The sequence below is a fragment of the Acomys minous genome, assembly GCF_964271855.1.
Source record: "Acomys minous genome assembly, chromosome: 3".
NCBI lineage: Eukaryota > Metazoa > Chordata > Mammalia > Rodentia > Muridae > Acomys > Acomys minous.
In genome coordinates this window covers 54,809,627-54,822,400 of record NC_140485.1, presented here as the reverse complement: position 1 = coordinate 54,822,400, position 12,774 = coordinate 54,809,627, and the positions used below count along the sequence as shown (strand labels likewise).

Here is a 12,774-nt window from a genome sequence, read left to right as displayed (position 1 = left end):
GGCCAGCCTGGTATACAGAGTGACTTCCAGGACAGCTGGGGCTACACAGAGAGAAACCTTATCTAGAAAATTTTTAAAAAACAAGTAAAATATTGGAGTTATAATTTTGGGCCACCATTTGGGTACAAGTCCTTTACAAGAGTAACAGCCTCCTAATGTAGAGATTTGAAAGTAAATTTGTTCTAACTTAATAGCTTCTATTTTTTTCCTGTGTGAAAATAGGTGTGTGGGGGGGTGGTATTTTACCGAGGCATAAACTCAAAGTCTTGTACATTTAGGTAAGTACTCCGTCAGTTTTATTCTTGGTCCTCTTTAAAAATTGTATATAAGTCTAACTGAGTTGCTGAGACTGTCCTTGAAGTTGCCATCCTCCTGCATTAAAATAACAGATCTAGCAGTGGTTAATTTTTTTTTTTAAGACAGAGTTTTGGGGCTGGAGAAATGGCTCAATAGTTATGAGCATTGGCTGTTCATCCAGAGGACCTGGGTTCGATTCCCAGCACCCACATGGCAGCTCACAACTGTTGTAATTCTAGTTCCAATGGCTCTTACACCCACATACCAATGCACATAAAATAAAATTAAAAGCTTTATGTTTTGTTTTGTTTTATTTTTTTGAGACAGGGTTTCTATCTGTGCTGCCTTGGCTGTCTTGGACTCCCTTTGTAGACCAGGCTAACCTCGAATTCACAGCAATCCACCTGCCTCTGCCTCCCAAGTGCTGGGATTAAAAGCGTGTGTTACCATGCCTGGCTTAGAATGTTAGTTCTTGAGTGTAAAATGATTACACACACACAGGCTTACAGTGGATAATTCTGGAGTTGTCCAATTAGGATTTCTATTTTAGTAAATGAGTGAGTGTGCTAATAGTTTGAATAATTACAGCTTTCTGAAAAGGACATGAGCATGCTTGAGGAGAGGATAAAGCGGTCAGCAAAGAGACCCTCTGCTGCACCAATGAAACAAGCTGAAGAGAAACCTCAGCGCACACAGAATATAAACTCCAATGCCAACATGCTACGCAAGGGACCAGCTGAGGACATGTCCTCTAAACTTAAGTATGTAAATATAGATAGTTGTCTCCTAGCATATCTGTGGACTTAGCTTTGTGTGCTCAGAGCTTGTCCTGTAACATAATCTTGAGTTGTGTCATTATCATGCATGACAATGTCTGGGTTAATGTCTTATAACCAAATGTTTAATCCTTTCATTCTTCATTGTCTTTGTCTCAAAACCACTTCTAAATGGTCTTGTGCCTTCTTTCACTGCTTTTCCGTGGACAGAATTATGTATCGCACTTATAGGATGTAAGTACTGCCTGCTAATTTTTCATTAGCAGGGCTCTTATATCTTTCTAACTTCTGACGTGGATTCATCCCCTCTGGAGAGTGACTAGCTTTTATAACAAGGTAGCAGAGGGTGGCCATAAATAACAGGCTTCCCATGAAAGTCTTCTTTATATTTGGTTGTGTTCCTGGTTTTTGGTTTTATTGTTTTATTTATCGTTGTTGTTGTTGTTATCATTATTGAAACAGGGTCTCTTTATGTAGTCTTGGCTGTCTTGGCACTCACCATGTAGACCAGGTTGGCCTTGAATCAGAGATCCAACGGCCTCTGCTTCCCAGAGTGCTAGGATTAAAGATGTGCACCACCACACACACCAGACCCAGTTTCCTAATTTTTTTTTTTTAAGATTTATTTAGTTTTTATTATTTTATTATGTATACAATGGTCTGTCTGCAGTACACCTGCAGGCCAGAAGAGGGCATCAGATCATATTATAAATGGTTGTGAGCCACCATGTGGTTACTGGGAATTGAACTCAGGGCCTTTGGAAGAGCAGTCAGTGCTCTTAACCTCTCAGCCATCTCTCCAGTCCCCAGTTTCCTATTCTTGAGATAAGGCTAAATAAGATGCATGCATCCCAGAATTGGCTTAAGGAACTCAAAATAATACCTTCTAAACTAGACAGCACTCTTTTGTGGCTGTGTGTACCACAAGTATAATTTTAACCAATTTGAGTTTGGAAATTTTGCATAACTATATAACACTGGCCCTGTCCTATCAAGACTGACTTCTTTTAAAAGTAATGACTATTTTTCAAAGTATAAAAAGTACTGTAAACTTTATAAGATGCCTATGATTAGAACATAAATATTGATTAATTTTATAGAGAGGATAGGGAGCACCCAGTCTACATTATTATTAACACTTTGGCTCATGGTAGTATGTTTTGAATCGTAAGTATTTTCTCCTCTAAGTGGACTAGGAGTACAAAATTGTCATCTTTTTAAAGCTAGATATAATACATTTAGCCATTTATCTAAGCTCAAATTAAAGTTACCTGCTCTCTTGTCTAATCCTCAACCAGTGTTGTTACTTTAGGCACCTTCTTACACTCAAGAGCTAACATTCTTCAGAGGAGCTGAAACCAGAAGTTGAACATCTGTCTTGAAGCTTTGAGGCAGCTAGCAATGTGATACTATCTTTGTGTCAAGAAGTCTCTCTTAGTTCAGGAGCCTCTTTTTGCTTCCTTTAGTCAAGCTCGAAGCATGAGTGGGCATCCTGAAGCAGCCCAGATGGTTCGCCGAGAATTCCAACTGGATTTAGATGAGATTGAGAATGACAATGGGACAGTTCGTTGTGAAATGCCAGAACTTGTTCAGCACAAACTTGATGACATTTTTGAACCCGTCCTTATTCCTGAACCTAAGTAAGTTCAGCCTTTTCATTTAAATACAAACAGTTCATGATCATTAGAGTATGTACCTCAAAAGAGCCCACTGTGGAAGTATAGTTAAAACTTCCTAGAATTGGGGCTGGAGAGTTGGCTCAGTGGTTAAGAGCACCGTCTGCTCTTCCAAAGGTCCCGGGTTCAATTCCCAGCACCCACATGGCAGCTCACAACTGTCTGTAACTCCACGATCTGACACCCTCACACCAATGCACATAAATTTAAAAATTAAATAAAAATATTTTTAAAAAACAAAAAACAAAAAACTTCCTAGAATTGAGCCAGGCGTAATGGTGCACGCCTGTAATCCCAGCACTCAGGAGGCAGAAGCAGGTGGATCTCTGTGAGTTCTAGAAACTGAGTACAGAACAGCCAAGATTACACAGAGAAACCCTGTCTCAGAAAAAGACAAAAACAAAAAAACAAAACAACCTTCCTAGAATTGATTACTACCTACCTGACAGTGACATCTTTACTAAAACCTAGTTCTAGTAGAGAATTATGTTATTCTCACTCATTAAAATGTCTTGTAATCCATATTGAATTTTTCCTTCTAATCTGCTGTCTAGGATCCGGGCTGTCTCTCCACATTTTGATGACATGCATAGTAATACAGCATCCACAATCAATTTCATTATCTCCCAAGTAGCCAGTGGTGACATCAACACAAGTATCCAAGCTCTGACACAGGTAATGGGAACACTTCCCATAGTAGTGATTCAGTTGATCTATGTAGAGACTTGTAAGGATAATGTATTGCACACTAGTGTAGTAACAGTAGTTCATTCATTCAGATAAAAAAAATGCCTTTCAAAAATTGAAAATTAAACTATCAACAATGATGTTAATAAAACAAATATAGGATATATAGCAGACCTTTCCATAAAGAATTAAAAAGTGTGACATTTAAAAATACACTGTTGAAGCAGGCAATGGTGGCACATACCTTTAATCCCAGCACTCTCGAAGTAGAGACAGGTGGATCTCTGAGTTTGAGGCAAGACTTATCTACATACAGTATGAGTTCCAGACAGCCAGGATGACTGACAGAGAAACCCTGTCTTGAAAAACCAAAAGAGTGAGGGAGAGAGAGAGAGAGAGAGAGAGAAATATATATATACATACATATGTATGTATTTTATATACTTAAAATGTTTATATGATTCAGAATTAAAGATGCCAGTTATCTAGTACATAAATTAAGTGTATTTCTTTTAGCCTCCCAAGCACTGGGATTAAAGGCATGCACCACCACTGTTGTTATATTTCTAATCAAAATCACAGCAGTCTAAAATTTGAGAAGATTCAGAGAGTTACAGCGCATGTGCAGAAGTTGAGAGGACAACTTTGAGAGTTAGTTCTCCCGCCAAGTGGTTCCTATGATGATCCTCACTTTGTAGTTAGAATGCTATAGACTCAGAGTAACAGAAAGGAGACATTTATTTTCTGTTCTGTGTAAACTGATGATGGTCATGTATACCTGTCATGTTGGCTCTGTTTATTAACAATTAAACTTTATTGTACAACCCAACTAGCATACACAAGAAGGAAAAAAAGGTTAAAGGGACAGAAGAGTGAACCTTCCGGTATCCGTTCCACTGGACAGGTCCTTAGGTGTCTCAGTCCCTCGAGCTGGTCCAGTCCATTTGTTCTCTCTCCGCGCGCTCTCCTCCTCTCAACCTGTAGGGTTTTTTTTTTCCCCCACCTTCTTATTCACATGCAAAGGGCGGTCTCCTTCTCCCTTCAAGGGTCAATTAGGAAAACAATAGCCAAGGTGGGGTTCCCAAGTGGGCTTCTGAATTCCAAGCCCAGGAAGGCTCCAAACAGTCTGTCACAAGGTATTCATGGTGTGCCCCAAGGGTAAAGTCCGCCAAGATTGCTTCCACCTGTGACAAAGCTTAATCTTTCCCACACTGTAATCCTAGCACTCAGTAGGTGGAGGCAAAAGGATCAGATGTCCAGGGTTATTCTTGACTACATGTTTGCCGCCAGCCCGGCAATCTGTCTAATCAAAAGAAGGAAGAGAGAGGAAAAAAGGAAAGGAGGAAAAACAAGCGCGCAGAGGCAGGTGGATTTCTCTGAATATCTCTGTGTCTTGAGTACTGGGATTTTTTAAAGTTTTGTTGTTGTTGTTTGATTTTTTATATGATGCTCTGCCTACATGTACACCTACATGCCAGAAGAGAGCATCAGATCACATTATAGATGGTTGTGAGCCACCATGTGGTTGCTGGGAACTGAACTCAGGACCTCTGGAAGAGCAGTCAGTGCTCTAACCTCTGAGCCATCTCTCCAGGCCACGTTAGTGCTTTTTTAAAGTGCTATAAGGACTGGAAGTATGGCTCATTGGAAGAATGCATGCTTAGCATGTAGAAGCCCCTAAATTCAGTCTCTACTAAAAGAAAACAAGCCAGACACTATAGGTCACGCCTTTAATCCCAGCACTCAAGGAGGTAGAGGCAGGTGGATCACTGAGTTCAAAGGACAGCCAGGGCTAGTACACAGAGAAACCCTGTCTCTAAAAAACTTTAAAAAAAAAAAAAAGATGAAAAGAAAGAAATGAGAATCTTCTCTTTCTTAGAAATGAAAGCATGGGGCTGGAGAGATGGCTCAGAGGTTAAGAATACTATTTGTTTTTCCAGAGGTCGTGAGTTCAATTCCCAGCAAACACATGGTGGCTCTCAACCATCTATAATGAGATCTGATGCCCTGATCTGGCTTGTAGGCACACAAGCGGGCAGAACACTGTATACTTAATAAATAAATAAATCTTAAAAGAAATGAAATGAAAACACATAAGGATATAATACTCAAAGGTTTTAATTTGTTTATTGTAACATATAGTAGATAAATGGCTAAACTATAAGCACCATAGAGTCATCAGTAAAGGAATGATTGAAATTTTTGGTAAATGCATAAGCTGTTATGCTATTTTTATTACAATAATGTAAAAAAAACAGTGGCAAAATTATATTTATGAAGTAGCAACACAATAATTTGGATCACCACATGATAATACAAGCCTGTAATAAAGGGTCATCACATCAGGAAGGTTGAGAAATACTACTGTAAGGTTTTTGGCTTTGGTTATTATTTTTTCTTTTATGAGTATTTGGCCTGCATGTATGTTTGGTACCTACAGAATCCACAAGAGGGCATTAGATTCCTTGGAACTGGAGTTAGAGACAGTTGTGAAGTTCCATGAGAGTGCTGGAAACCAAATTCCAGTCCTCTGCAGGAACAGCAAGTGTTCTCTTGGTTTGTTGAGACTGGGTTTCTCTGTGTAGTGTTGGCTGACCTGGACTCACATTGTAGACCAGGCTGGCTTTGAATTCTCAGAGATCTTCCTGCCTCTGCCTTCGCTGACACTGGGATTACAGCGTGCACCACTGTGTTTGGTGGCAAGTGCTCTCTTAATTGCTAAGCCAGATATCTCTCCAGATCCTTATAATGCTTCCAAAAATAGAGTTGTTCTTTGACTTTAGAGGTTTTCATAATTTTCCAATGATTTAGAAAGTTAGATGGCAGGCCTGGAGAGGTGGCTCAGCAGTTAAGAGCACTGGCTGCTCTTCCAGAAGATCTGGTCCAATTTCTAGCAGTCATAACTGTCCGTAATTCCAGTTCTAAGGGATCCAACACCCTCACACAGATACACATGCTAGCAAAACACCAATGCACATCAATAAAAATAAGTCTCTTTTTTTTTTTTAACATGCAAAGCATAGTTACAGATGCCCTTAATTCTAACACTTGGACGTATAGATAGGTAGATCTGTGTGAGTTCAAGGCCAGTCTGGTCTACATACAGAGTTCAAGAACAGCCAGAACTACATAGTGAGGCTCTAACTCAAAAAAAAAAAGAAAAGAAAAGAAAAAGAAAACTAGGTACAGAAAAATACATATAGTCTTTATGTAGTAAATGGGTTCCCCCCAAAGCCTTGAGAGTAGATATACTATAATTATTCATGTAATATTTATATAAAAATAAGATTATGATACTATAAATATAAAAGAACATATGTCTACATTTGGGGGCGATTTTTGTTTTGTTTTGCTTTTTGGTTTTTTGAGACAGGGTTTCTCATGTAGCCTTGGCTGTCCTAGTCTTCCTGGGACAATGCTGGCCTCGAACTCAGAGAGATCTACCTGCCTCTGCCTCCCAAGTGCTGGGATTACAGCTGTGTACTATTATACTTGGCTTATGTCTACATAGTAATGTTAAGTTAATTTAGAGAAAATGGGAAAATGATCCTCCATGAAAAGGCAGTGTTTTTTATGGTATGTATATGGAAACATTAAGCTGCCCCACTAAAGATTGTGTTTATGAAATAAACATACATGAAGAGATAAATGAGAGTAAGGCCAACAACAGGAAGCACTGTTCATATAAGTGAACAGTGTATATAAATGGTGTCCCAATGGAGTTGTCAGCATGGCAGTCCTGCTGAAAATGAAGTTTACTGAAGACTAAGATATATATAATGTCTCAGCATTATTTATACAATTATAAAAATCTGCTTTATAAGCCTAGTATACACAAGGCCCTCGGAAGATACTTTTATATTAGTGCATAAGAGATTTTTTTTTCTTACAGAGCATTTTACCATCACAGCAACCAATGTACTAAAGTAGGGAAAACATTGGACATGAGAAAACTGAGTTTTTGAGTTAGACTGAATAAATAATCTGAGCTTTCTGAGCTTCATCTGGAAAATGGGGGTCTTTTGCTTGTTACTTTTTTCTTTTTGTTGTTGAAATTGTATTATCTTTAAATTTTTTGTTTGACAATACTGTGGATCAAACCCTAAGGCCTTAAACTCAGTAGGAAATGCTGTACCACTGAATTCTATGTGTGTATGTGTTGGTTCGTTTGTTTGTTTTGGGTTTTGTTGTTTTTGCTTGTTTGAAGGCAATTTCTCGCTCTGTAGCCCAGGATGTCCTGATACTTGGCTGTGTAGCCTTGGCTGAACTCAAATATAAAATCTTTCTGTTTTCTCAGCCTTCAAAGTGTTAATATGATAGGTCTGTGCCACTCCTTTTTTTCTTTTTTTTTAGACAGGGTTTTTTCTGTGTATCCTTGGCTGGCCTCAAATTTGCAGATATCCACCTGCCTCTGCCTCGTGGAGTGCTAGGATTACAGGCCTGAATCAACATGCCCCCTCCTTTTTTTTTTAATGGAAGGTTTAATAGTAATGCTATATAAAAAGTTTTTTTTTAAGTATTCTTTTTAATAAATTGAACATTTAAGCATAGAGATTATTCCCTTAACTAAACGGTCCAGCCTTTTAGAATACAGTCTCCAACTAATTCACTTAATACTGTCTTATTCAGTAAATATATATGGAATGATTGAATTCCTAAGAATAGTTATTTTTAAAGTTATTAAAAAATTTTTTAGTTAAAATAAGTGCGTTGCTAATGAATTTTCCTATAGAAAATATCTTAATGTCTTTCTACCACTCATAAAGCTTGGAAACTACAGCTTGGAATTTTTGTTATCAGATTGATGAGGTCCTGAGGCAGGAAGACAAAGCTGAAGCTATGTCTGGCCACATTGATCAGTTTCTGATAGCAACATTCATGCAGCTAAGACTCATCTACAGTACACACATGGCAGATGAGAAGTTGGACAAGGATGAAATCATCAAGTTGTATAGCTGTATCATTGGCAACATGATTTCGGTAAGACATTTCTACAGACGTGGAGTTTTTCTTAGATCTATCAACCACCCAGGTTCTGAAGCCAGAGTCAATGCTGATGTTCAAGTGAGATCTATGTCATTTGGTAGAATTACCCATGAATCACATGACCAGTTATTGACTTTTGCATTGAAATCTACCTAATTGTCAGGTGTGTCATCCAGCACAGCTGGAGTGGAAAAGGGAATGAAGAAAAGACAGAAATAGAACCCCAGAAAAGCTGGGATTGGGTGGTCTGGACTTTCCGATGGGAAACCTCAGCATCCCAGAAGCTCATCATATTTATTATATAAATTGAACAGGGAGAACCAGGGTTATTACATACTGATAAACAAGAAGACAGGGTTATGTTATATGGCTGGGTAAAGGAAATGGGTTTGGCTAATCTCTGTAGGAGCAGTCTCTATAGGGAAGTAGTCTTTAGGCCATGACCATGGTTGAGGGGGGCTATCAAAGGCATTTTCTGCACACACTATCATCACATACTCTTGAACTCCTGAAGAAGGCTTTACCATTTCTTTCTGTATCTTACACAGAGATGGCTTTGCCTCTCTCATGGCGCTGAGGCTAGGGTCCTTGATATGGACCATATCAGCAGCACACATTTACTCAAGATTTCCTTCATTCAGAACTTTCTCAACAGTCCACAGTTAAGATAGAAAATAGAATGCTTAGTTCTTCCAGGGTTCTGTTTCCTGCCAGTTTCTTCTAGAGGCAAAGCAGGTTCTATTTGGCTTTTTACAGATACCTGTGCATCAAAAAACAGAAAAGAAGTATACCAATTCTGGCTATTACTGAAATGTGATAGTTGTATTTCTTTTCTTTCTTCTTTCTTTCTTTCTTTCTTTCTCCCTCCTTCCTTCCTTTTCTAATACTCTAAAGTTTTAAATGCAATATGATTGTGCCAGGTTTGTTGGTTCAAGCATGTAATACCAGCACTTTGAAGTCTAAAGTATTGGTCACCTAGGCCAAACAGTAAGGCCTATGTCAATATATGTAGCTGAGTATTGACTAGAATACACCAACTGTGTTTTTCTTCTTTGTCCCGCATATTGAGTTTTAACCTCCCTGACACAGTTAGAACTGGATAGCTATTTCAGATAGAAAGCCTGGCCCGGGAAGCTTCCACTGGAGTGCTGAAAGACCTGATGCATGGCCTGATCACTTTAATGCTGGATTCTCGGATTGAAGATCTAGAGGAAGGCCAACAGGTGATTCGTTCTGTGAACCTCTTGGTGGTGAAGGTTTTGGAGAAATCAGACCAAACCAATATCCTCAGGTACGCTCATCAATAAAGCTTGGGATGGCCTCTGATTTGTCTACACATGGAAGGCAGATAGTTGCCGAGTGGTGATGGCACATGTCTTTAATCCCAACACTTAGGAGGCAGAGGAGGCAGAGACAGACAGATCTCTGTGAGTTCAAGGCCAACCTGGTCTACAAAGTGAGTCCAGGACACAGGGCTACACAGAGAAACCCTGTCTCAAAAAAAAACCAACAACGACAAAATCAAGTAGTCAGGGTTGAAGGTGTAGCTTGGTTAGTAGAGAGCTTGCCTAGCATGCACAGAGTCCTGGGTTTGCTCCCAGCACTTACAACCACCAGCATAGTTTCACTCTCCTGCGATACTAGTACGTAGAAGCATTCCTCTCGGGTGGAGGCAGGAGGATCAGAATCACTAGGTCAGCTGTAAATTTCAAGTTCACCCAGTAAGATGATTTATTACTCTCTTCTAAGTGAATCAGATGTATTTCAGGCTAAAACTAGTAACAATGTCATGAATTTTCTGGAATAGGACAGTAAAATATACTGGTTTATATCTATAGCGTTACATTTGTCTCTTAGCTAATAATGGCAGTAAGAAAAGAGTGACAAGCTTAAACAATTTTTAAATAATAAAACTTTAATGGTTGACTTTTATTTTTAATAATTATCATGATTATAAATTGCTTACTAGATGGATAGAGAACCATCAAACTTCAGTTAGTGATTTTAAGAATGAAGATTTACCTTTAATCTCAGCACTTGGGAGGCAGAGGCAGGTGGATCGCTGTGAGCTCAAGGCCAGCCTGGTCTACAAAGTGCGCCTAGGACAGCCAAGGCTACACAGAGAAACCCTGTCTCGAAAAGATCAGGAAAGAAAGTAGAATGAAGATTCTAAAATGTATTAATGTCATTTGTTCTTCCAGTGCCCTGCTTGTATTACTTCAGGACAGCCTGCTAGCAACAGCTAGTTCTCCCAAATTCTCAGAGCTTGTTATGAAGGTAAAGTTGAAATAATTTCTTTCTTTTTTTTTTTTTTCTTTCAAAGATATAATCACTTTTTAGGAGGACGGGTTGTTTTCAAGACAGTTTCTCTGTGTAGCCCTGACTGTCCTGGAACTTGCTCTGTAGACCATGCCAGCCTCGAACTCAGAGATCCACTTCCTTCTGCCTCCAGAGTGCTGGAATTAAAGGCGTGCTCTGCTGCTGCTGCTGCTGCCACCCTCCCCCTCACCTGCCCCACTCAGTGCAGCTATAATGACTTTTTTTTAATGTAGAGGAAAAGAAATTTGAATTACAACATTGATTCAAATCAGCCAAAGTACAGCTAGAAAATACAACTGGTAAGCCAGGCATGATAACAATTGTAATTCCAGAATACAGGAAGCTCAGGCAGGAAGATAGGAGTCAAGACCAGCCTGAGATACACAGTTCATTGTGATTGGCCCAATGAGGCTGTCTCAAAAATACGTGTGTGTGTGTGTGTGTGTGTGTGTGTGTGTGTGTGTGTGTGTGTGTGTGTGTGTATAAAAATAATTGGGCTTTAATTTTTTTCTTACTCTAACCTACCACTAAATTCAAGCCTAACATTTCTTGGTGTTAGTCTACATGCCATGTTTTATACCTTTCATTCTAATATCTTGGGATATTGTTTCTTTGAGGCAAGTAACAGTTATATGAGACCTCATCTCAAAACATAGAAAACAACAGTAGATTGAGAGAGCTCTTAAGGTGAAAATGCTTGTTGCCAAGCTTGATTCCTGGAACCTACATGGTGGGAGAAAAGAACTAAAAGGCACAGGTTGTTGTTCTCTGACCTCCACATGATTGCTCACACACACACCAAATAAATAGGTAAACACTATTTTAAGAAAGTTTGAGTCAGGTGTGCTGGTGCTCCCCTTTAATCTCAGCACTTGAGATAGTTTGAGGCCAGCCTGATCTACAAAGCAAGTTGTGGATCAACCAGGACTACATGGTGAAACCCTTTTCTTAGAGTTATATTGCTGTGATGAAACATGACTGGCCAGGTGGTGGAGGTGCATGCCTTTAATCCCAGCTACCATGTGTGTGCTGGAGCCTAAAGAATAAGTATTCTTAGCCACTGTGCCATCTCTCCAGCCCCATTAATGTAATGTGTCTTGTGTATTTTGTTTTGTTTCAAGATGAGCTCTTACTGTGTAGCCCTGGCTGGCCTGGAACTCATAGAGATCTACCTGCTTCTGCCTCCTAGTGCTGGGATTAAAGTTGTGTACCACTACGCCTGGATTCTCCTAAAAATCTTAACAAACAAGAAGAGCAATTTGTCACAATGACTTAGACCTGTAATCCCAGCACTTGGAAAGTGAAACAGAAGTACCAGCCTCAGATACATAGTAAGTTTATGCCACAGAAGGCAAGAAGTTTGATTAGGCATATTTCATTTTGAGGGAGAAGTATGTATAGCCTTATAATTAGCCTTCTGTGGAACTCTTCAAATGGACATCAGTATAACATAGTACTATAGTGATATATTTTGCTTCCTTAGATTAGATTTGGTTAAGCAGTCTGAACTAGTTACTCTATTCTCAGGTACTAAGGAAACCAAGACAGAATTTAAGTGGGTGGGTGGGTGGTTGTTTTTAATATTTAAAATGTCCTTCTTGTCTCACCTGGCAGTGGTGGCACACACCTTTAATCCCAGCACTCAGGGGGCTGGAGAGATGGCTCAGCAGTTAAGAGCACTAACAATTCCCAGCAACCATATGGTGGCTCACAACCATCTATAATGTGATCTGATATCCTCCTCTGGCCTGCAGGTGTACATGCAGGCAGTGCTCTGTATACATAATAATAAATAAATAAATCTTTTTATAAAAAAATATCCCAGCACTCAGGAGGCAGAGGCAGGTGGATCTCAGTGAGTTCGACAACAGCCTGGTCTGCAGAGCAAGTTCCCGGAAAGCTAAGACTACACATAGAAAGACTAGCTTGGGGGGGGGGTAGTAAAAATAAAAATGTCCTTGCCTTGGGGGAGTGGGAGTGAAAAGTAGCGACTCAGGCCAGATGGTTACTGGCATGATGTTTCACACTTCAGT

The 12,774-nt window shown here is 39.5% G+C and overlaps 1 protein-coding gene across 5 annotated transcripts in view; it reads left to right on the top strand.

Moving 5' to 3' along the window:
• The window catches only part of CKAP5 (cytoskeleton associated protein 5), a 95,494-nt gene that overhangs the window by 77,295 nt on the left and 5,425 nt on the right, over positions 1 to 12,774 (top strand). For all 5 annotated transcript variants that reach the window (XM_084776675.1, XM_084776679.1, XM_084776678.1 and 2 more), the window contains exons 33-38: positions 886 to 1,058; positions 2,540 to 2,713; positions 3,304 to 3,424; positions 8,237 to 8,416; positions 9,526 to 9,713; positions 10,624 to 10,699. In XM_084776675.1, coding sequence (XP_084632801.1) covers positions 886 to 1,058; positions 2,540 to 2,713; positions 3,304 to 3,424; positions 8,237 to 8,416; positions 9,526 to 9,713; positions 10,624 to 10,699 — 912 coding nt within the window. The remainder of the gene's footprint in view (positions 1 to 885; positions 1,059 to 2,539; positions 2,714 to 3,303; positions 3,425 to 8,236; positions 8,417 to 9,525; positions 9,714 to 10,623; positions 10,700 to 12,774) is intronic.